Source organism: Seriola dumerili, unplaced genomic scaffold (genome assembly GCF_002260705.1).
Source record: "Seriola dumerili isolate Sdu_G_001 unplaced genomic scaffold, Sdu_1.0 BDQW01000138.1, whole genome shotgun sequence".
Lineage (NCBI taxonomy): Eukaryota > Metazoa > Chordata > Actinopteri > Carangiformes > Carangidae > Seriola > Seriola dumerili.
This window is the reverse complement of record NW_019174393.1, coordinates 5,745,592-5,771,438: the sequence shown is the minus strand read 5'-3', so window position 1 is coordinate 5,771,438 and position 25,847 is coordinate 5,745,592. Positions and strand designations below refer to the sequence as shown.

Here is a 25,847-nt window from a genome sequence, read left to right as displayed (position 1 = left end):
TATATATATATATAGAGAGAGATATATAAATATATTATATTGCATAAAAAGGAGAAGAGATATACACAATGGCTTGTGTTTGAAAAGTCAAACATTTAAACACATACATAAACACACAGGCATGTATTAACACTTTTCTATCTCACATATNTATATATATATATAGAGAGAGATATATAAATATATTATATTGCATAAAAAGGAGAAGAGATATACACAATGGCTTGTGTTTGAAAAGTCAAACATTTAAACACATACATAAACACACAGGCATGTATTAACACTTTTCTATCTCACATATGGACCCAGAAACACATATTCACGCACACACACACATACATACACAAGCACAGCATGTGGGTGGTATCCCCAGCGCTGTGAAACATCTTGCATCCCACATGCTTATATAACTCCCTCTCCACCTCCTCCAGCTGATCACTCATCACTTTATCACTTCATCCTCCACTGGGAAGGAAAACCACCCCTTTTCTCTCTATTTCTCTATTTCTCTCTCTCTCTCTCTCTCTCTCTCTCTCTCTCTCTCATTGAAATCAGCCAGACAGGCGCCCTCTGCAATCGAGCATGATTTTGTTTCACTCCGAGCATCAAAGGAGCACATCACTCAGATGAGATCAGGCTGCAGTAAATCCCATCTCTACTGAAGATTTCATGTTGGTAAAAATTGGATCATAAACCTGCACTACTTGTGACAACAAAGGAGCTCAAATGCCAAACCTTGTCATCATCCACTATTATTGATATTTAGAAGAGAGCTTCAATCAATGGAAAGCACCTGCAAACTACTTGCTCTTTATTCTTGCAAATTTCTAACCAAATACAAATACAGCAAGATGAGGAACTGTTATGACAAGAAGTAAAAAAATACAGAAAAAAACAAGAAAAATTATGCAGTAGGGTTATGATTTAACAGCAAAAATGCACCTCCTTCCTGTTTGTATTCTCAGCACGCATTGCACAGTAATGAGAAGAAATGCCTGATGGGCATTCTGCACACTATGGCCTCAGCATGCTTCCCACAGAGGGAACTTTCACATCAACTTCAGCCTTGTTTTAGATGAAAAGCCAAAGGACTAAGCCTGTGCATATACTGCTGCATTGGTCTGAAGTGTAATTTACTGCGTAGGAGATACAAATTGTGTTCTTCTCTACCTCTTTCACAGAGGTGAAAGATGAGGACACAAACCAGCAAGCCCCACAAAGCCCCTGCAGTGACAACGCTGTCCTTTATTACAAAGGAAATGATTTGCTATAACCCATCATTTAAGATACAAATTTGTTTCTCTCTGCCTAAAGGTGGAGGAAATATATGTCTCTGAATTGGAGAAGCATCACTTGGTTCAGACAAGTGAAATCTTGTTTTAATAAGATGTTAAAAGGATAAAGCTGGCTTTAATCTATTTTTTTCTTAATGTCAACAAACTCTGTGAAAACATCAAAACCAACAATGTATTGTTAAGTCCCTCCAAACTTTCCTACTTCCCCAGCCTTCTCATTTGTCCTTCCAATGTTGTAAAAAATCTTTAAAAACAGGTCACAAAGATATAGTTTCATTTTTAAAAATGGCTCAGTAAATTCCTCAAATAAGCAGGCACTGTATTTTTTAGCAAATGTTACAAGAGTGAACACTGCATTTGTTGGAGACCGTTTTCAGCCATGGATTAATAGACATACTGTGCTGTAAGAAGTATTTCTGGCAGCGGGACAGTGTATGTGGGATCGATTCAAAAATAAACTACAATGCTTATGTTCATTGTTATGAAGGAACACGTCACTCAGTGCAACTGCGTCTTTTTAAGTTTTTGTACAAAATGTCACAGACAAGCTGAATAAGGTTCTGGCTAAACGGGGAATACTTAAGTCTTAAGAAAAAAATATATATCACCAGCCTTATCCTTTTTTTCAGCAGTGCATGTGGGAAGAATGAGGTAACACAAAAAAAAGTTTTGAAACTCACATTGATGAGCTCGATCTCCCAGATCTTCTTGACAAGCTCCATGGAGGTGTAGCCGTTAATGAGGAAAGACTTGGTGTAGTCACCGAGCTCCAACGACTCCAGCCACTCTGCCACTGACGTGGGGTTGTTGCCATCGTAGCCGATGGGCCGCACCTTCAGTACAGAGAGGACAGACAGAGAGGTTAGGGGAAAGAGTGGTCTTTCAAGTTCTGTATTTTTTAATCTTTTTATTACTTTTTTGCAGTTCTTTACAAGACTCTGAAAAATATCATGGACTGTCTATTTCAGCCTGTCCATTTTCACTTCTTAGGAGGTTTCGTGGTATTTATTTGTTCTCCTTGTTCTCATAAATGTTGTGATACTGTGAAGGAAACACTGGATGTGTTCTGCTATTTTTCTGCACATGTGGGGCAGTAACTTTGACCTGGAGCTCTGTAGCATTGAACAGCTGCTATCTAAAGGTACACTCTGTACAAATGCAAAATACAATACAGCCTCATTACCTATTTCTTACATAACATGACAGCTGTTTAAATTCTATTTACATTGTACTTGATTGCTGCACTGAACCTTTTTCATTAGTGTGAATACTGAGTTAGCATCTAATTTCTTTCTGCCTCATTTCTACATGGGATCATGAAAAAAAATATGACTTCAACCTGGGTTACAATTTTCACAGAGCAAACAAGTAAACACAAGCCTAACTTCAGAGAAGGGCAGAACAAGACACAGCAGCAGGGGGTTATTGCTTAGAGTGAGATACCTTATGTGTGAAGCAAAGCATGTGTGAAGCAGTTCATAATTCATTCACTTTTATTTGGACAGTCAAAACAGCTTCAGACAGTTTATGCTTCAAACAAGCACCCACATCCTTCACCTTAAGTTGAGCGTGTTTGCCTACATATGTCTGTGCCTGTGTGTATGAGGGCAGACACAAAAGTTAAAGGTTTAATTTTTTACAGTGTTTTGAAAAGTTTAGTTGGTATAGGAGGAGGAAAGTGCTGACTGGAGATCAAAGTTTTCTGAGTGTCTGTATGAAACCTGCTTATCTCTGAGCTCAGAGTCTCTCTTTTCTGTGTGTCCTCTCTTTTGCAGACTCCTTTTTCTGCTCTTACTCCTTACAGTCACACACCTTTGATCTCACTTTCAGTCTCTTTTACACACACACACACACACACACACACACACACACACACACACACACACACACACACACACACACACACACACACACACACACACACACATAAAAAAGGCATTTGACCTTCCAAACATGCAGCAGAAGCCTGCACAAAGTTTACTATGACTCTGTTCTTTATATTATTCTAGACCTTTTCAAGTTATTTTTACTGATGAATTAAGCTGAGTTGTCTGCAACATGAGAGTTCAAAGTGTGTCTACAGGTATATTTGTGTATTTGTGTGTGAATTATATTATTATTTGGTGTGAATGTAGCAGTCTCTTGTGTCATTTAATTTCATGTACTTCAGAGGATGTGATCTATAGTAATTTAGCTTTGTGCATCTTTTCCTGAAAGCCCCTACTCTCTGTAGGGGTTTTCAAGTATTCAGCATAAGATGCAGGGTGAAACCCAATCACCCACAGAGAGTTATATTACAGAGAAATACAGATGGAGCAGATTTGCTGAATTTTGTACAAAACAAAACTGACTGGCTGGAGCTAAAAGTGAAGATGAGCTCTTTTTCTCAAAATGGAATTTCAATGAATTGAGTTGAATTTTTACATATGAAATTGACCTTGAATTTATGGAAATTGCGTGACAGTGGCCCTACAATAAACTCAGATTAGAAAGCTCAGATGCACTTCATGTCTTTTATGAGCTGTCTTAATTGTTCTTGTTTGATGTGCCGCGCTACTGACCCTTGGCAGCAGCCGTATGGCCTGCAGGAGACGTTGTCTGTGGGCCGAGTTGAGGATCCCAATCTCCAGCAGGTCCTGGTCCTCCACCACATTACTGCCCTGCAGAGCAACAAAACAACAGCCAAGGTTAGTATGTCTGCACCCAGGGCTAACAATGCTCGGCTCCACATAACATGACTTTTGTGGCAGTTATCTGGCAAAATAACAATTCAACAGCCTCACTTACATCTCCACTAAGAAATAAAACCAAAAAAAACAGCAGTAGCGGGTGGCATTTGGCTTTTTTCCTTAAAAACTGTTTGTGATATCAGCAGCTTATTTGTTCTGTGCATGGAAAACGCACCAAAAACACATTAATCTAAAGAGACTGTGTTTGCAACAATGCATTGTTGCTGACTGTTTTTGAATGCATGCTGTACAGTTTTAGATGTTTGGATGTGTTTTCCTGCTGTTCCAGGTGGGTACTGGAGGCTCGGTTGAGTTTTGTAATGCATCAAAGGGAACATCAAGTGTCAATTAAGTTTTTCAAAGTTTATTATTGTGTGGTAATTCAGTTGAAGTGCAGATTGATTTGAAAGATCTGCACTAGATTACCCAATAATGATAATGTTTGTAATTTGTTAAACAATGTGTGATGGTTACACAACACATGCAGGTTTCCAAGAGTGTGGTAACAGATTTTGTAAAGAAATGAATACAAACACATTGCTGCCTGGAACAGACCTTTAATTTCCTAAAACAACTCACTGTGGTTTTGATTTGATTTTCTTCAACTGTTTAGGTGTAATGCAAAGTATATGTGATTGACAGTAAACAGATTAAAAAAATGCAATGCCACTGTTATGGTCTCATTTTAAGTAAGCACCGCTTTTAAATTTACTGTAACATTTTTGTAGAGGGCTGTTTTGTTTGTATGATAGCAATAAAACTCCTGGCTTTTATTGACTTTTATTTGAACAGTTCAGTTCGTGTGTCCTATCCAGAGGTTCTCCAAGTCAGGTATCTGTTTGACAATCGAATGTGTCTGACATGGGGGGGGGGTGCATTAGTCAAACCTCAAAAAATTGTGAGTGAAACATTTGTTCTTAAAAAAAGCACATGGCTATCTCGTTCTCAATTCTTCTTTAATTCAACATGACAACATCCTCCTCGGGTGTTTGAAACGTTGTCAACTAGAATTAAAGATGATTTGGGAATGTGATAACAATGTGCGGGTATTTTTGTGTCTTTCAGTGCAGGTTGTTACCTCCTGATGTTTACATGGAATATTACCAACACATCCTCATCAGTAAACTCACACTAATGGCAACTGTATATTTACTTGGAAGTAAAAGTCTCTGTTTGATTTCGTAGGGGTTTATAATGCCAAGTTCATACTTGAGCACAACACCATACTCGCAACTACAGTGGCACAATCAGGATATTTGTTCCTGTTGAACTTAGAATACTGCTACAGTAACTACTGTGCCAAACAGACCTTAGCATGAAATCCATTTTATCAAACAATAAGGTGACAGAAACAGCAGTTTGTCAGGAAAAATATCATAAAGAATGTGACTCAGAAAAGTTTCACCTTTAATTAATGCAACGGTAAACCTTAAGAGACCTATCAGTCATCCGCCCTCCAGAGAGACAGAAAGGAAGTCTTCATTCAGACAGATAATTAGAGGAAATGAGGAACGCAGGGAGGGATGGGAAGAGATGCAGTGTGCAGGTAGACAGCTGCAGCACACAGAAAGGCCAACTCAGCCAAAAATACCATCAGGAGTATAGATTGTGACAGAAGTGAAAAGTGAAGCAAGGTAAGAACCAAAATGATGGCAAAAAAAAAATATTTATTGTAGGAGAATAGGGACTTTGTGACTAGCCTGGGGGCAGTCTCAGGACCGCATGCGCGCGCAAACACACGCATGCAGACACACGCGTGCGTGAACACACAGATGTAGGATTGAAGAATTACGCTTGTCAGTCCCTCTACATCTCCTTCCTGTTAAACTAATAACAGTGATAAACATCCAAGAGCCAAAGAAAGAGAGCAGGTAGATACCAGATATCTGCTTCTTCCTCCCTCTATTTCACTTCTGTCCACAAGTCGACTCTGGGGATCGCTGTGGCCTCGAAAAGGACATTTTGCTCTGAGGCTGTGACATTTTAATTCTAGATAAGGACATAAACCTATCTGTTGGTTAGTTCTCACACCAGCAATCCCAAAGAACATTCACTAGAGAAACTCTAGTTGGCTTTACTTTTGAGACATTTTTAACAACAGATCTGCTGTGATTGTCACATACTGAATATAATAGTTTTGTTGAGTTTCCTAAGTCATCTGTGAAGTTGAGTGTTGTAAAATAACTAATTATTTCACTCACAGCAGTACCTAAAATACTGAATACTGAACTGGATTTCTTGTATCTGTTAAAGTACTTCTTAAATGCACATATCTACGCTGGAATTCCTGTTGTTTGAGTCTGTGTGCTGCGTCTGCCAATTGCATCTGCTTACACTTTCCATTAATAGAAAGACAGAAATGTTCTCTACGGTATGTTTAAAGTGTTATATATATACCCTGCAGAAAGTGTTACAGCACAGCTTCTTTGGAGGTCTGTGCATACTAAAGTGAAATAAATCTTGATATATTTTTTGATCCTACTGTAGATAACCGCACATTTAATAACTAGACAATTAAAGATTAGCAGCTGAAATCTCAAAGATGGAAGGAAATGTCAGGTTATTCAGGAAATATGGGAGCAGTGCAGGATTTAGAATTACAAAGGTGAATGTTTGTAACCAGGGTTTTTTTAGTCTTGAATCCTCTGACAGAATGAGAGTGGGGAAAGTCAATAAATAGCACCGTGCTTTTACTGTTGAGCAGCCCTTGAGCAAAGCATCTGAGCCACTCCAAAAGACTGGTTGTTTTTTTTGACATTTCCAAGGTGCGAATGTGTGGAAGAATGTTTGTTTGAATGTGAATAAAAGCAAAGCTGGAAAACATCACACAAGGACAATGACTAACCGAGACAGACAGCGACAGAACTACCAGGGGTCATGCAGCAGAAAAAAACACTGGTATAGAAATCCAAGTGCAGAGATCACTAAACCATGCTCTCAGTTCAGAAATTCATTGATTGATAAACCATACAAACAGATGAATAAATTGTAGATTCAATACTTACACTAATAACTCCACTAATTGTAAGACAAGCTCAATGAATCACAGAAAACCCCAGACTGACAACTGCAGTCAGAAAAACTGAAAAAAAAAATACTATAATATCCTGATGAATGGATAGACTGAAAATAAATCACACCACAGTTTGTTAGCCACCGCAAAATTCCTCTGACAGATAAAGCAAGGTTATAACTACAATACTTCAGCCTCACATAAATTTTACATTGCCAATCAAACAGAACTTACACTGTGTCTTTCACACTGCTCTAAGTGGCTGATAGTCTGACATCTGCGGCATGCTGGGCACATGGTATATGACATATGGCATCTCAGTGTTTTTCTGAGACTGATTATTAATCTGTGTTTCCATTTAGTGGATAGAAAATGTTTAAATAATTAACTGCAGTACCTTAAATCTATCTAGTACATCCACACATTTGATTTTGAAGGTTAGAGGTCCATATCGGAAGTCTTTTCATTTCCATGAATATCTTTACTCTGCTTTTCCACATTATGTTTTCCTCTCAGTTTATTAATCCCTGTGTACAGATCGCTAAACCAAACACATGGTCATTAATCCATGCACTTGGTTAATTTCCATGTCAGTAATATTTTTGCACCACATGATCGCCCAGCATGTCCTCTACACATTTAAAATGTAAACACACTTTGGACAAAAATCCCCTTTAAACTGTGTGATGTAGCAGCAGGCTTATTAGTAAGACTTGTCTCCAGGGCCCCATTAGTCTCTCCCTGCAGCTCACTGGACTCATCCTGTGGCTTAACTTATTCTTTCCTCATTCTCCTCACCAACCTGTACGCCAGGGCCTCTGTGAGAAGAGTGCAGTTCATAGATCAGCTCCCAGGCTGATTAATAGAGTGCAGAGCAGAGCCGACATTGGACTTACCATGCTACAACTTCAGAGCACAGTAATGACTCACAGATTCAGCAGAGAGTAGATTGTGGGGGGATTCAAAGGCATGACTAATTGCTCCCTTTTGGGCCCCTGATAGAGCAAGATTGAGTTCCTTAATGTTTGTTCTTTCTCTCTCCAAACCTATTTTGTCCTTTCTCACTTTCTATCTTAACATTATGTTTGCCCCATATCTGCCATCTTGAAGTTCACATGATGGATCATGGGATAAATATCACATGAAAACATCAATACAACCAAAATTAGCAAAACTGAGAGAGCAACAACAGAGGCAACTCTCAGCTTCCTCTCCTACAGCCTACATTGTTTATTTTTTATTCTGGAAGCAAACAGTTATTTTGTCTGATAAATTGCTAAACACATGGTGGGCAGCACCATGATGAACACTAACAATCCATTTTGCTGGTGGTGAAAGGTGTTTAGCATCCTCAATGTTGAAACAATTGCCATGGCCTGTGGTTTGCTTGTGATACTTTGACCGCACTGTTTAATGACAGCGCCGCAGTGGGTCACAGACACGAAGAACATAGAAATTAAAATTCATGTACAACTACAGGGGGTTGAGGCAAGACTAAAATGGAGCAAAAATTGATATTCAGTGATGGTAGTGAACACCATTATCAACACCAACGAGCTTAGGTGAGTACTACAAATCGTGCTCGGCCAACTGTATTTCCCACTCTCTCTCTCTTTCCCTCACCTTTTCTTGCTCATTTCATTGCCGGTCTCCACGATTATCATATTAAGCTGTGCTCTTTCCTTATTATTTTGTTGCCTCTCTCTTACTTACTATTCAGACCGTTTCTCAGTTCATTTTGGTTTCTTTAGAAACTTTTAAGTGTTAGATATCTTCTCGTGCTTATGTGAAGAGGCAGTGACTTAAGTTTCTCTTAAAGCAAGTTCCCTACTCAGTGACACTGCTATTCATAAGACTTTCTCTTCCAGAATGATAAATTCTTTTATAAGAAGGATTAGAGGTGCTACCTCTGAACAGAATATTGACAATAATTCATTTCTAATATTGTTGTTTCATTGCACCCCTTCGTAGAACAGTTTGGTCAGATTAAACACTGCATGATATCATACATTAGCTCTTCACTTCTGCTATCTATCTAACACTGCGCCCCCATCCATTTTTGTAATTCCATGTGCAGTCCTAACACTACTCTACCTTTGTCCTCATCAACTGGCTTTTCTCTTTCCATTAGCTCATTGTGCTGCATGAAATCAAATAAAAAAGCAACATGGTGAAAGAGCTTTTACATGAATTTCTTTTACCTTTAACCTCAGTATTTGTTTGTATGCCTGTCCCCCCTGACGAGTCTCTCTAGTATCTAAAGTGATCCACAACAAATCAGGCTTTTCCACTATAAGCCTCCTTATCTCTTCTCCTTTCACTCTCATATTCTGGTCACATATCTGATTGTCTATGCTGGTGTGCCATGCATGTGTCTACGCTTTATGGCAATAATGAGCGTTAACAGGGACAATGTTACGGCAGTTAGAGGACTAGTCAAGGTGAATGGGCTATTTGGGGCAGACTAGTCCCATAAAGATGGCACCGTTAAGTGGTTCTGAACATGTATGAACTTGAGACATTGCTGCAGGCCATTCCTCTCTGATTGAATTACTTTGAAGCTTGCAATGTAAACTGCTTAATATTCAAAGTCCAACTGAAATCCCAATCAGACATCCCTGTCATCAATTAATATGTAACATATGAACAATGGCAGAAATGACGAAATTATTAAATGTTTGAAGGGGGGTTACTCGTTGTGATTACCAAACAGAGAATTACTGTATCACCCGACTCTGCAGTTCCCCTCAGCTCAATGCAGCATTTTAGCCTCTTTCAGCTCTTTTGGTTTCACAGCGGGAACTTTGACCAGTTTGATTCAGTGCCACTATTTTCATCAGCAGTGTTTCCAGACCCAGCACACAGCTCAGAAAAAAAAGCTTTGATAAACCTTCTGTACACTACCTGCCCAGCACAGCAGACAAACAAAGTTAATTATTAGCTGGTGAATGTAGTGGAGCACTTAGTCTGTGAAAACGCCACATATTTCCCTCAGGAGTTACCGGAGAGAAAAAACTGAGCTAAGAGGAGAGTGAATATTGGGCTTCCATTTGCCAGATTAGCCAGAAATTCAACTCAAAATAAATGCAATGTTACTCCCTGTTTGTTTGATGTGTAAAGTTCACTGTATCAAACTTTGAAGTTGTTGCTTACAGCCTGTTTTGCTGCCACTGCTGGGAAAAAAATTAATGAATTAATGCAAGTTTTTTTTTTTTTTTTTTTTTAATTTTCAAAGAAAAAATGTGTCAGTAGCTTTCAGTGTTTCACTTTCACTCACAGCCTTGCTAGCAAACTGACATTAGTAAGCATTTTTCCATGGTACATGTTTGTTTAGCTAGAAAACTAATTTAGATTGTGGCTCAAATTCTGTGCCTGTTTTTGTGCTGTGTTGCAGATTCTGCTTTTAGCCAGAGTCGTTTCAGTTGGTCTTTAAGTATTCAGTCTGAACAAACACAATACAATCTCTATATTCTATATCAATCAATTGTCTTTGTTCAGCTCCGCTGTCTGTCTTCTGCTTTTCCTCTTTTTCTCACTCACTTATACATGTATGTATCTAAAAGGGTGTGATTAGTCTCCATCCAGTGTCCTTCATATTAAATGCTGTCTCCATAACAACCGCTCCACCCCACTGCTATTTGTCCATCAATCCAGCAGAACTTGTCCTCTACTGGCTGGTTAAGGTGATGAGACACACCCACTATAATGACCCCCATTAGTGCTAAATGGTAATGGAATTGGATGGGAATTGTCCATGTTTATGTATATGTGTGCATGTCTGCATACATTTCTGCACACTACCTTTTTGCCGTCATACACTGATACAGATCAGATTTAAGGTCAAATTCATTTGCAAACCACTCAATTCTACAGATGAACTTGAACTCGTCTTGAAATGAAAAAAGAAAAAAAAGAAAAAGGTTTTATTTTGTAATGCGGTGACTTGTTCGAGTTTGAATCTGCCAGTTAACTTTATTTCCTATACAGAGTGAAGCTGAAATGAATTTGACCCAAACATCTCCTTGAAGGATCCACGGCCACTAATTAAAAAAAAGAAGTGCTACAAATATCAATGTAATTCCTGTAGCCCGTGTCTCAGCTGCATTAATATCAATTTGTGGTAACCACTAGTTTTCCCAAGGTTGGAAAACATTAACTGTCTTCTGTTTAGTCACGAACAACAAAGAGGGTAAAACTCTATTCAGCAAGCGGGACACCAGAAAACCTTTAAACAGAGAGAGACACAGAGAGGGGCCCACTCACGAAAAGGACTTTGAAGTCACCGTGATGTTTGCAAGGCTGTTTCATCTCAGTTCCTTTCAATATTAATTGTATCTAAAGGCATTTCAGAGGAGGCAACTGAGCTATTGAGGAACATTTTTAGACAAGAGGGGCGAGGCCATGAGAGCAAAAAATCCCTCAAAAGTCTCTCACAAGTACTGCCAAAAACTGTTAGCAACTACAAACTAGGTGCAAAAGAGAGCAAAATATGTTGGCACGCTGATATGATAGCTTGTATGTGTGTGTGCCAGACTAAGAGGAAGGAGTGTAAATGAATGGAGGGTTCACCTGGGGACATTACTAATAGAGGAAAGAGATTTTTAGCTTATGTGAACAGGTTAAATCTGATGTTAACGGTTGCCTGGACACTCCCATAGCTGCTGCACAGTGACTCCTTGTCTACCTCTACTGGTTCACTTACTTACCCCTGCAGTAAGACGTGTTTGATCCAATGTAAATACACAGCAATTAACTAATGATCCAACATTTGGCAGAAGTGTGCTCTACTAATAACAAAAAAGTGAATTTAACTTAAATCAAACTTAAATTTAAATGGGAGACAGTTGTGAAGGGTTTGGTTAAGTTGTGAATTCCTTTACTGACAGTTAACCATAAAAGGTAATTTTTTGAGAGTGAAAACTAATAAATCTTGTGCCCAGTGGCTTCTGATTGAAGCAATGAATACATGTATGAAGCATTATTGTAGTTTATCTCAGCTCTATGGAGAGCTTTAGCTCTTTTAGCTCATTATTTTGGTTTACAGCATTACAGTTGTTTCAGCCTCACTGCCCTCATCAGTGCTGTTTCCACCTGTAGCAGGCAGCTGTTTTCAGCAAACTCTTTCTAACAAACTTTTTGTGTAGTCTGCCCAGCACCAAACAGCGAGCAGACAATGTTAGTGACTCTTTAGTGAGTATAGTTGATCATTTAGCTGCTGAAAAGCCAAATATTTTTCTCAGGAATTGGTAGAAATCAAAGCAGAGTTAAAATGAGATTGAATACTGGACAAAAAAACACCTCCAAATTAATAATAATAATGTTACTCCGGAACTGCTGGATGCATAACAAGGCCACTGTTTGCATAAATGTTTCTCATAACAAATTTACATGGTAAGGTGGTAATATGTAAAGCTGTGTTTACAGCTTGTTGCGCTGCCTCAAAGTGACCAAAAAAAAGAAAAAAAAAATCAATTACGGCTAATGAACAAGAGGTGGTACTCAAACCAATTTGGACAAAAGGGTTAGGTAGCAGGTAGGTAGGTTAGGTATGCAGTTTCTCTATTGCAACCTTATACGCTTTGATTTAGGCTAAAACACAGCCTATCACTGGCCTAGGCCTTACACAGCTTATAGCCAAATAATATTCTTTATTACCTGTGAACTTTATATGATATCCTGTAAAACAAGCCATGTGAAATCTGTTCAAAATAATATTAATGCTGAAGGCATTATCATACACTGCAAGGATTTAGAGGGAGGAAGAAATACACAGTAATAAGTAATTCACAGATTTTTCCTTTTTTTCCCCCCTTTATTTATTTCATCAGTAACTAGCTGCGTCATGTACTATGAATATATATATATATATATATATATATATATATATATATGTACACACACACACACACACAAAATGTGTTCATTGTATGTATTATTTATGTGTACTCTGGCAACATGTTTTCATCAAAACATTATGCAAATGGTGCTTCACTGAATTACACTGACGTAAGAAAGAAAAGGAGGGAATGGGGAAGATGGACAAGACATGAAACAAAGAAGGAAGGCGACGGGGAGAAACAGAAGAGGAGAGTATGACGCCATGTGCATGCTGGTGTGTTAGTCGCAGTCTATGACTGGTTAATATGGAAAAATGATAATTAGCCATTGAAGAGATCTGAGACAAATGTAGATGAGTAACAGAGAGAGGAGCAAGAGTGTCCTCTCACACACACACACACACGGGTTACACACAACCTCCTACCAGCCCCAGAACCAATTAACTAATTCATATTAAATGCGTAAGTATGCTTGTGACCAAAAACAGAAATACAGATACACACTGACCACGTGTGGGAGAGATACACAAAGAAAGAAACAGAGAGATTCTGTGATTTCCTCCTGTTGCCAGGGTAACCAAAGCAACAGATGCAGGTCATACTGAGTGGAGGACTGGAACACACACAAACACACACACTTACACACCTACATACATAAATGTACAAATGCCTACATACTGTTAGTTGTGGTCAAAAATAAAGGAGCACAAACCCTGTATCATCATGTGAAAACCTTGTAAGTTACAAATATAAACCTGCTGCAACTGAAACATGAGACATTAAAATCTCCTCCACTGGTTGGTAAAATACTACATTTCTATTGGTTCTAAAATCCTTTAGACAAACCACTGAAAATTTGTCTTTTCGAAGATATGAGGTTTTTTCCCCCCAATAGTGACAATCTGAAACTCCAGATAAACTCATCCAGTCAGCATCCCTCTGCTTTGTTTCCCATATTTCTGCCTTTCATGCAGTTTCTCTCAATTTGGCTTCTTTGCTTCTCTTCCGCTTTCCCACTTTCTCCTCATTTCCTACTTTATCTTTCATGTACCCCTTCTTCCTGGGGAAGACACACATGCACACACACTCACACCAACATCAAAAGTGTTTCTGAATGCAAAAAATTAATCACTGGAGATGAACAGCCCATATGGTTGCATCTTGATGCAATTGCTACAGGTGGTCATACCTGCAAAATTTCTCTGTGTGTGCGTGTGTAACAGTATGCAAAAACCATGAGACAACCATGGTTTCGACATGCATTTTTAGTACGAGTGTGTATGTGTTCAGCTTGATGCTGGAGCTGGATTTTTGCTGTGGTGGAGATGTGGCGTAGGATTTCTGTGCGTAGGAGGACCTCACATGGCATCAGTAGGGAGAGGCAGTGATGATGGGAAAGCAAGAATGAGAGAGAAAGAGAGAAAGACAGAAGATGATAAAAAAAGGAGGAAATCCAGAATTGAAAGAAAGCAGAATGAAAGAGAAAAAAACTAGTCTTGCTAATCACTGCAAAGAAAATGATGAGAGATGATGAGTAACACCTAGGGGAGCAGAGAGAGCTTAGAAGGAGGTGGGACAAACAGAGAGAGGAGATTACATTTAAAGCCAAAGCAAACATAAAAAAAAAAAAAAAAAAACAGAAAAAGAAGGGAGGAAAAATGTATGATCATACCCCATCCTAAACTCAAAGTATCTAAATCTTTACTGCTTCCTTCTTTTCCCCAAAAACACTTGTAAAAACACTCACCATAAACTGGACGTTGTCAAATCCATTGGCCAGCAAGTGGTTTTCATATTGGACCAGGCCGATGGAGTCAAGCCACTGGCCCACAGACTGCAGCGGGCAGCGGGGACCTATGAGGGGGTGGAGGGGCAAACGCTTCAGTAGGGAGTAGCCGTCCACGCGGTAGCAGCAACAGTCCGGCTGAGACAGCTGGCACTGCCACATCATGTTATGGCGGGCAAAGTGGCTGTCGAAGGAGCCCGCCATGCTTTTGAGGAGTCTTTTGGCAAGGCAGCAGTAGGAGCAGAATAGAGGGTAGGCAGGTAGAAGGGGGGAAAAGGTGAAGAAAGGAGGAGGAGGAAAAGGGGGAAGGGGACGCTAGGCTAGAGACATGGTGAGGATGGACGGGGTCAGCATGCAAGGGTGCAAGCGGGTAAAGGGTTAAGGCGTCCAGATGCTGCTTTCTCTGAATCCAGCCAGAGGAAGGATGAGAAGGGGATGAAGGCTGAAGTTGTATCCAGAAAAGAGCTTCCGTCCTGGGGGTAAAATCCTGCCAGAGGTGGGTGTTGGATAAGACTGGAGTTACAGATCCGCAAGCAAAAGCAACTGACTGTGTGTTTGTCGTGCACAGCAGCCGCTTTCTTTTTCAGCTGTTGCGCTCGCTTGGCTGCTCCCCTGAGCGTGTGTGTGTGTGAGAGAGTGTGTATGTGAGAGTGTATGTGTGTGTAAGAGAGAGAGAGAGAAAGAGCGAGAGCTGCCTGCGCTGTAGATTTCTCTTTATCAAGTACTCCCACTCTCATCTGTATGCTTCTGCAGCCTCCTCTCTCTCTCTTTCTCTCCCTCTCCTTTCTGAGCGCTGCTTTCCTCCTTCGTTCCCTCACGCTCTCTCTCACTTTCCTCTGTCTACCTTCTGTCTCTATCTTCTCTTGAGGTGTCGATCGTTGCCCTGCTCCTTCTCGCCCTGCCGCTCTACATATATCTGGCTCGCTCTGCTGATAACAGCCATCACAACAGCTCCAGCTTCTTTGTCTGCAAGAAGCCAAGCTCCCTCCCACTCACACACACAAACCACACTGAGTGTATGTATGCAGTTGCATCTATATGTATGTGTTTGTGGTGTATGTGTGGTGCCTGTGTGTGTGGTGTGCTATGGCCATGTGTGTGTTGGTGGTGGTGGCGGTGGTGGTGGGAATAGATGTGGGAGGGGGTAGAGCTGGTTTGGCACAAACAGGATTTCTCCCTGTGGTAACCATGGTTAGCAGAGGCTTTGCATTCACAGATGAAAAGAGAGAGGGAGAGAGGAAGAGGGGAGGGGATCGGGAAGTGGAGGATGGGGGAGTTAACACAGGGAGAGGGGGATGAACGCAGTAAATAGAGATGAGTAGCAGAGGATTCGAGGTACGCAGGTGAAGAAACTGGCAAAAACAGGGATTTGATGTGCACAAAATTTACTTCATTCAAGTGTCACCAAAGATCTCATTTACCCACAGCGATACACACACACAAATAAGATAATTCCTGATTATTACAACTAAGGTCTTATTTTTATAGTATTGATCATCTTTCTGATCAGTGATATCAAAGATGCTTCTAGCACAAGTTCAAGCAGGAAGACAATTATCATCATTTCACAAGGGCTCCACGTCAGTTATTATCCAGTGAATTTACCTGGATATTTCTAGGGCAGAGGTTTCCAACCTTTTTCAAAATTTTGTGTTTGAAATTATTACCCAAATAGTCTATTGTAAAACATCCATCACAGTTGACACATCAACTTCCTGGTTCAACTACTTTCCATAGTTGTACTGTCTTCCTGAAAAATGAGGAGCATTGCTTTCACATGCAGTGACTTTTTGTTTTACCTCCAAATAAATTAGTTTAAATAACCTGGCTACACTGTTCACAGCTGTTTGTGTTTATTGCCCTGCTAGACTTTGTTGTTGTGATGTTTTCTCGGAAATCAGAAATTACTTCGGTGAGGGCAGTGCTATCATAACCAATATTGATAATGACTAAAACTACCAGAATACCAGAACCCAATTTGCAATAAATTGGAATTATCCTTTCATTTCAAGTTACTCACATATACATATTTGTGTATGTTTTACCTGAGATGTCCTCCTTGATGTCCAATCCACTGCCTATTCCTGCCCCAATAGAGCTCATTATCTTGTCGATCTGAACAAATGGAAGAGAGAGAGAGAACCAGAATTAGAGAGATGTACAGCATGTGCAAGGGAAAGTCATATCCCAGTAATAAGGCTAACCCCTATTTCTGGATTCAAGTGTCACATAACATGACGCCAGCCAGCACACTGAATGTCAATCATTCCACCAGTGAATTGAAAAGGTATGGAGGAGCAAAGGGGGAAAAGATGTGTTAGCAGGAAACTTAGACAGAGGAGAGCAGAGATGAAGGAGGAGGGAGACTGGATTGGAGAGAACTACTGTGGCTTCATTAGTGTCTGGCTGCTGGCTGTCGACCGCTCATCCCTGACCCTGGACCTGCTGCTAACCACTGATCTATGTGACCTGCACATCCATCCACCTGTCAGGCTTGCTGGCTCACCATGGGTCAGAGAAGCCTGGCTTTGCTGCCACTAGTCCAAGACCAGCACTCTAAGGGTCAGGTCTGACAAATGCAAACAGTGTTTACAAGCTGATGGACCATGAAGTTGGCCTCATATTTGGAGCAGGATAAACAGGCATCACACAAAGCACTAGTTCACATGAACTTAGTATATAGAACCAAGAGGCTAAACACTCAGAAAAGGCAATACAGGTGATTTAAAGCTGCATTAATCAATGTGTATATGGTACTAGCAATTGATCTGATTACTTTGAGTATTGTGAAAGGGGTTTTTTTATAGCGACAAAGACAGAATTATCACCTGTCTGCAGATTCCCTCAGCTCTATGGAACAATTTTTACTGTTGGCTCACTGTTTTACTGCATTATAACATCTCACCACTAACTTAATTACTGATAGGAAAAATGGGCAACTACTAAAAATAAGAACCAAGTTCCAACACGCTGGCAATATCTTTTCAGCGATCTACCGTAGCTACAGTTTTCTAGATTAAACACCTGTTTGATGGAAAAGGTCTTTCTGAATGTCTGAAGAACCCACATTTCACTACAAGCTTTTAATTAACATCCAGATAACAAAAAATAATCTCAACACTTCAGCGATTTTCAAGGTAATGCCGATTTTAATGCACAAATTTGTAACACGCATTGATCTGCCTCTTCTAGCATGTAGCACTAATGAGTATGGATATCTTCAGATCAGTGACTGTTGTGGGACATCCCTCGTGATTCGTCTCTTGCAAATAATGCAACTCTCTCTCTGGCATGTGCTGCGAATAGAGCAACTTTGTTATTTTTTTCCCTCTGAAATCCCCATAAATCACTCCACAATTTCCCTGAAGCCATCTTATCTTATCCTCCCGTAGCATGCAATTAAACAGGAAAGGTCACCTTAATTGCTCAGAAATTATGGGAAATTCCATATGGTAATTCATCACCATCAGCAAGTTATGAGCTGTGCTGAGGAACTAATGAACATGTACATGCAAATGTGGACTTACTCACGCAATAGCATTCTTTTAGTAGTAAGTAAGTAGAGATACTAATCAAGTCACCCTCATTATTACCTATAATATTCTCCAAAGAAGTGTCATGAAAAATAGTATGAAATTCTTAATTTTCAAGGTGTAAACACGCATGAGCATCAGTTTTCAAAGTCTATGTTTTCTGTGGTGTGAACGATGGTCAGTGAGCAGAGGCTAATGCATCTGTGACCCACATTGTTTATAAAGAGGCACGATCCAACAAATCCAAGAAGCTCCCAGCGCGAACACACCAAAAAAACGTAGCACTCTCATCCTCCGCTCTATACCCTCTATAATAGAAACGGCTTTCTCTCTGATATCTGGTCTTCCCTGCAGCTCCGGTGCTGGTTGCAGAGGAAAATCAATGTACAAGCATGTTAAATTAGCACTGGGGCTCCTTCTGTACCACAGTAACTGAGTGGATTTCAAAGAGAAAAAACTGAAGCAGCTCACAGCTGTGGGTGCAGAGATTTCAACTGTCCCCTGCAGAGACAGTTTACTTTGAAAAACATGATGGTTTTAATAAATTTTACTACAGAAACACATGTAGTGTCACAGTACAGGTACTGGTCGATCTTCTCCCTCTACAATATATAGATTGATCATAAACATCAGGTAAAAAGCTTGACATGTCACAAAAAATGTCTTCTTACCTCTTCCCACTCAGCAGTAAAGGAGGGCGTTCTCTCCAGTCTTCCCCCTGGGCTGGCTCCCTCTCCTGGGCTTGGACTTCCAGGCCCCTGGCCCCGAGATCCAGACCCCCAACTATGCTCCTCCTGGACCAGACAAAAACCAACCATTTTGTTTTCAAGCATTATTAACCTACAGGCAATAAACTACAAAGGTTGTCAAATATTTTAACCTTAAAAATATGGACAACTAAGCACTAAAAACTGTTTAGAGTATAACTAAGTCCTTTCAGCTCATCAAAGTTTTGGTTATAATGAAGCTATTTTCATCAAACAGACTATGTATTTAGCTTATGATTTATTTACTATGAATTAAAGAAGTCATCTCATAAAATGTGCTGCACAGCAGGGAGCACTGTGGCCCAGATTAGTGAGTTATCTCATTGGTTGGACTGGCTTCTGTGCTGTTTCTGAAGTCACACTGCATGATACAGCAAGATGCAAACGACCTCCATGACTGCATAATTTATACAACTGAATATTTACCGTAAAAGCATTTGCTTTCATTGCTAACTGTGATCTTGGTGCTGACCTAAACTTTTATAAAAAAGAGAAACTTTTTATAACTTTAAAAGAGGCTTTCATGTTATCCTTGGCCTCTTACATAAACGTCTCAGAAGAACGAAACATGATAGTGTTAAAGTTTTAACTTGATTTCATAATGTAACACAAATGCCGTGCTCTGTTTCATAAAACACGTTACAGTTAATGCTGTGATTGTAAATAGAATCAGTGGTTTTAGACAGTGAGATTATTTACAATAACCTACCTGTATGGGAGATACAGCTACCAGGTTGGAATCAGACTTGGACAGAGACTTGGACAACTGCAAGTCCAACACACTGCGGGGCATAGACCTCATCCTCCCCAGGGTGCAAGCCCTCTCTTCGTAGCCAGGCCCAGATGAACTGTCCTTTGGCACACCTACTGGAACTTCCCTGTTTTGACCAGAGGAGTAGGAGGGTGGGCGGTCTAGTGTAGACCACCCACGCGGTGGATCTAACTGATTGCAGTTCTTAGGTCGAGCCTGGTCCTGGTTGACCCTGGTGTGGAAGATAGTCCGGTACACCACCTGCGGCTTTTGGGGGTCGTTGGCGGTCCTCTGTGGCGACGACTCACTCCCTGTCCTGGAGAAGACCTGAGTGGGTCCTCCTCCAATCACGATGCTGAACTCTGGGGTTTGCAGCAAACTGCTCTGGACATCTGTAGAGGCATATTTACGAGGTTTGGGACTGTAAAGATGGTAAGGTGTATCAGGGGTCTCACAGGCTGGGGATGATCCATGAAGAAGGCCTGCAAACTCCTCTGGGATGTGGCTCTTCCTTCGCTCCTCCAACAGAGCGTTTGATGTGGAGGAAGAACAGAGAGGAGGAGGGGGAGGCGGGTCTCGCTGGTACGGCCCGTCGTCTGCAAGTAGGACACACACAAAAACATTGACTGATTAGGATTAAATCATATAGAGTTGCACAACATGGTTCCGTCAAAACAATGATACCACTAATGAATTTACAAGAAAACACAGAGATGAGTAATTTACACTCACTGCACAAATAAAATACACAATAATATTTAAAAGTGCTGAGCGAAATTCTCAGTACACAACAGAACAAAGAGAGATAAACGCAATGAGGCTAAAAAAAAAAAAAACAAATACTGCAAAACAACCAAAGCTGCAAATAGGAAGATAAGAACGAGGTAATGCATCTTCTGCTCCCGTGTAGAAAAGCTGTTTGTTTCTCTAAGGAGTAATAGCTGAAAGTCCTGACTTGGATTTTAAACCTCTGCTGCTCCACTATCTGTGTCCAAAAGTGTGCGTGTGTGTGTCTGAACCTATTCATGTTTGCATGATCTCATTGGGGCAGACGTTCTTACACCATTGACTATTTTTTATTTATTAATTTTTTCCTTTTTGAAGGGATGCTTTCAGAGGCCCGCTCACTGTCTGTGTGCAGTGGGGGTGAAAGAAGCCACTGAAAGCTTCTTTTGATTGTATTTGTGTAATTATAGATGCATGTCTCTCTCTGTGTGTGTGTGTGTGTGTGTGTGTGTGTGTGTGTGTGTGTGTGTGTGTTTGCTTGACTACTCGCTTGTCAGATTATGTACACTTACGCTCACATCTGAAAACAAGTTACACCTGAGGTCACAACAATTGTCTCGCATGTTAAAAAGCTGTACTCCTCATGATACAAGACATGGAATAATAACAGGTACATTATTTATTCTTCATCTACCTTGACTATTTATTACACTTCACCAGAGCAGTGTGACTCTCAAACTCTCTTTGAGAAATCGTCAATTCAATACAAGACAATAGCAAAGAAGCAACATTGTGGTCTACTAAGATTCAGGTTGTAGCTTTTCCTTTGAGGGAAAAGCTCTGCTCTTTTATATTAACAGTTTCACAAGGTCTCTTCCACATTGTGACTGAAACTAAATGTTAAATTTATGGCGTTAGAATGATTAGTAGAGATGTAAACTAAGTGAGAGAGACAGACAGGTGTGTAGGCTGGTGAAAAGAATCATAGAGAATTAATCACAGACAGGGACACAGGATGAAGCACAGACAGATGTGAATTAAGTGTTGGAGATTGTAAATTCAAATGAAGGATTAGTAATGCGACAAATCCACAGAGAATCATCACCTGACTCTGGAGTTCCTCTCAGAGCTTTGTAGTGTCTTTCAGCCCATTGTTTTGGTTTTAAGGCAGACAACTTAACTGTTTTTGTTCAATCACAAAGCGACTTTTTTCCAGATGCAGCTGTTTTTTGCAAAAAAAAAAAAAAAAAAAGCTCTGATAAACCAACAGTATCCTACCTGCCTAGCAACAAACAACAGACAAAAAGAGGTAGTGAAGAGCTTGAGAATGTAGTGGAGCATCTAGCAGCTTAAGAGCCAGATAGTTCTCTCAGGAGTTGCGAACAAGAATTCAAATTAATATTAATGTTGCTCCATGTCTGTTAATGTCTGCTAAGACATAATGCCATATCGACTTGTTAGTGGGTGTTTCAGTGTGGTTATCTTGTTATGTTGCCCCCAAGTGGCCAAAAAATCAATTATTGAAGCAAATCACGCAGCACTTTATTACATTTTATGAAAATAAAATGTTAAGTTGTAGAGTTTAAGATGAATTTTTCTACAGTTCAAGACAACCATTGTTTCCATTCTTTTCTCCTGTACGTTATCAATTAGCAGCATATTGACACTTTTTTTAGTCAGAGTTATATCATCACTGCATGTTAATGCAGTTCATAAGAAGATTATGAGCAAGCACTATTATAACCTTCACAAAAATGAACGCAGCCTCAATGTTCACTGTGATGGATGACACAACATGGGCAACTCTTAAGAGTCAGCTAATAGATTTCCATACTGTACTGGAATTAATGGAAACGCATTAATGGCTGGAACAGTGTAAAAACTACATTCATACATTTTTAAAACAACAACATGGCTAACATTTAAAGTGTACTGGGGCTACTGTGATTTGTAGGTAATTTGTGCTAGAACATGCAGAGCCCCTGGTGTGATCCTTTAATGTCATGGCTGATAATTCATCAGCAGGTAAAATATACATAAACATGATGATCTACCTCATCGGCCAAGCAAACACACAGACAGAGTGCTGCAATAGAAAAAAAAACTGTGTGTGTGTGTGTGTGTGTGTGTGTGTGTGTGTGTGTGTGTGTGTGTGTGTGTGTGTGTGTGTGTGTGTGAAATAGAAATCTCTGTTCTGTTTCTTGTCACTGTGTGTTAAGATTGTGTACCAGGCCATGTAAACAATCTCACCACTGATAAGTATCACGCAGACACACACCCTCTCAACAGTCTCACAACATAGTCAGGAAATAGAACAGATACAAACAGTGCCTTGTCCACACACAAATGCAAACTCCAGTGTTGTAATCAAAACTGTCAGTTGAATAATTGCATGTGCCCCCGCTGCCCCACGCAGACTGAAATTGCAATGTTGTGATTTGACCACATACTCCTGCTGCCTGCCACCTCCTCACCCCACACACACACACACACACACACACACAGTCTCTGGTGTCAGCCAGTTTTAACTAGCACCTCCTGACTGTCCTCAGCACATCCAACCACATTTCCATATACAACAATTACATAATGCAAGCCAATGACACAGAGCAAAGCCAGGTAACACGGCACAGAACAGACTTTCATAAGAAAATGTAGGTCTGATGAAGATACTTGGCTGCTTTTTCTGAGAAAACCCCAACAAGAGTGACTAACTAGAATCATTCACAGTGATTAATGAGAGGTGTTTGAGTTCTTCGTACTGTGAAAGAATAACACTGGGAGAAAGTGGAACAATATTAATATTAGTCCTCGAATTTGAGAGCCATTTCATATGATTTTGAAGGTGAATTTAACTGCACCTCAACTGTGTCGTCTCTGTGTTTCAGAGTATAACGCACACACCCATTAACAATGTGCAGGTAATGATGGTTGAAAACATGATTCATCTTCAAGTGTCACATGGACTGAAATTATCATTATTTCGTACACAAGCTGAAAGCTCTTTAGTTATGACTAATCCTCAACATTTTAATGGGATAACAGGACAGGAAAGATCATTATAAATACACAGCATGTCAACCTTTGTTCTCAGCCCTTAATGTATCTTTTTTGCCTCCATTGTCTTCTAGACGTTACATTTTGACCATAATCAATATCCAAAGCATTGACCATTGAAAATATGTCAGAGAATAAATTTTTGTGAATTATTAAATTTAAATAAACAATACCATTGCAAATTACACTAGACTTTACATTATAAATCTTTTTTGCTCAGATAAATCACACAGAGAACATCTTTGGAGATAATCCGAGCAATATAACAATGGGTGGTTGGATTTACATAAAAGTCCTACATTTTGACTGCACCTTTAAGGCATCATTAAGTTACATTTTATTTCTAATTTACACATTGTTCTTTCTGTATGTGCTTCTCTTGGCCCCACTGTGCATTTCTTTTGCAGTCCTTTATCAGTCTCTCTATGCTTCTCCTCTTTTTAAAGAACAGAACTGTTGGCAACAGGTGAGCCTGTTGGTCGCTATGGCAACAGAGAGCCCCAGCATCTCTCCCAGTTTTCAGGCGACTGAGTGTCTTCGGCCTTCAAGAGAGCGAGGGAAAAGTGTACAGCTGATAAACACAGCAATCAAATCAGCAGGTGTGTGTGTTTGTCTAGACAGAAAAAAAGAACAGAGAAATCTGCAAGTGCAAAAGTAAAGGTTTCGAGAGGGCAGAAGGAAAGTTACATGCAAAAAACGAAAGACTTTTGGAAGAAAAAAAATTCTGAAAACAATTATTTCAAGTGAAGAAGAGGAACTAAACCCTAACATTGATTGAGTTGTTGAGAATATTGACGTACTGACAACTTGTGGCTAACAAATTAGAGGATGATAACGCAAAAGAAACATAATTTAGCTCAACTCACGCAGGACAGTCTCATTTCTTTTCTTCTTCCCTTATAAACAATCAATAATCGTACTCTGCATGTTGTTTTAACCTTCATTACTTATCCATTCCTGACCTTAAAAATCACTGACTGTCCACTGTCTCTGTGTGTGTGTGTGTGTGTGTGTGTGTGTGTGTGTGTCTTACCTGGGAATCCAAGGCAGTATCAGCTCAAATTAAGGCACAATTACACTGTATGTACTGTACTGCACACATTTATAGTAACTCACCACTCCGTTTCTGCTGAAACGCAGCAAATGTCTAAGAATCAGATGGTGAGACAGCTTCTGCATACCTACATATTTATTGCTAAGCTACTATGCAAACACACAAGTTGTAGCATGTAGCAGGACAACCTAGAAGCTGATTGGTATTTGGATAAGTTGTGTTCATCCCTAACAACCGCAGTAATATATGTAATTGTGCAACAATAAATATTTAACAATATTACTCGCTGGTGTAGGATTAACTCTTTGCTAGTTAAGGACTGATTCAACACTAAATACCTCCCAATAAAGACAGATTCTTCAGTTATGTTATTGATAGACTGACTGATTCAGTGATGTGTGAGGTCATCACTTCCTCAAGCTGATAAACTGTGAGAGGCACAACCTTCAGTTGTGTACATCCATCCACCACCCACCTATCAGAGGAAAATAGGCAGAGAGGAAGAGAGTGGGTGGGAGCGAAACAGATCTGGAATGGAGCTTTTATTTAATTTACCTAAACACTGCATCTATTTATGGAAAAATACATGAAATTCAACACTTTGGGGTTTTATGGTTGTGCAGCAATATAAGATACAACAGCTGCATTGCAATTCCACACTACATATTGATTCTGAGCAGGTACTGAATATGTAATGTAATGAAAACATGACTCAATAATACACAGTACATTATTATTGCATAATAAGATGCACAAAGGGAAAAGGTGAGCTACTTGCAGTAGAAAACATTAAATGCTTTCATTGCAGATAATGAGACAGCTGCAGGGAAATCTGAGAACAAATTATAATGATTATATTTTATATATATATTAAAATAAATATCAAGCACCAAAAATAAGTATTGTGAAAAATTTTACTTCTCTTGGTACAGCAGCATCATTTAAATAAATGCCCCAATGACGTTTATGTGACAAAGCCCTCTAGTGGCTGCAGTAATTATGATGGGAGCAAAGGAGGAAGTCAGGGGGTGTTACAGAGCCACGAAGTCAGAATAGGGAGGAAGTCGGGGTGGCCGCATGGGACAACAAAACATTGGACTTTAACAGTCTACAACTCTCTACTGTCCTGTCAACAAAAAATGGAAAGGTAACACTCATTACACTGAGGTATGTTAACATCTACAGTTGTTCTGTGTCCCACTTTCATATGTACTGTACTGTATACAATATGTGCTACGGTACATAGGTCTTGTATTTTGCAGTTAATTCTGGAAAACAATGTTATTTGCTGTTATGTGC

At 39.8% G+C, this 25,847-nt stretch overlaps 1 protein-coding gene across 2 annotated transcripts in view; it reads right to left on the bottom strand.

The window, feature by feature from the left end:
- The window catches only part of anks1b (ankyrin repeat and sterile alpha motif domain containing 1B), a 228,075-nt gene that overhangs the window by 64,173 nt on the left and 138,055 nt on the right, over positions 1 to 25,847 (bottom strand). The window contains exons 16-21 of one of the 2 annotated variants that reach the window (XM_022749064.1): positions 19,670 to 20,307; positions 18,865 to 18,987; positions 16,706 to 16,775; positions 14,622 to 14,728; positions 3,857 to 3,955; positions 1,976 to 2,128 (exon numbers count right to left, since the gene is read on the bottom strand). In XM_022749064.1, the coding sequence (XP_022604785.1) occupies positions 1,976 to 2,128; positions 3,857 to 3,955; positions 14,622 to 14,728; positions 16,706 to 16,775; positions 18,865 to 18,987; positions 19,670 to 20,307 (1,190 nt within the window). Of the gene's footprint in view, positions 1 to 1,975; positions 2,129 to 3,856; positions 3,956 to 14,621; positions 15,061 to 16,705; positions 16,776 to 18,864; positions 18,988 to 19,669; positions 20,308 to 25,847 lie in introns of those variants that run through there. The other variant, XM_022749063.1, reaches the window with a different exon arrangement.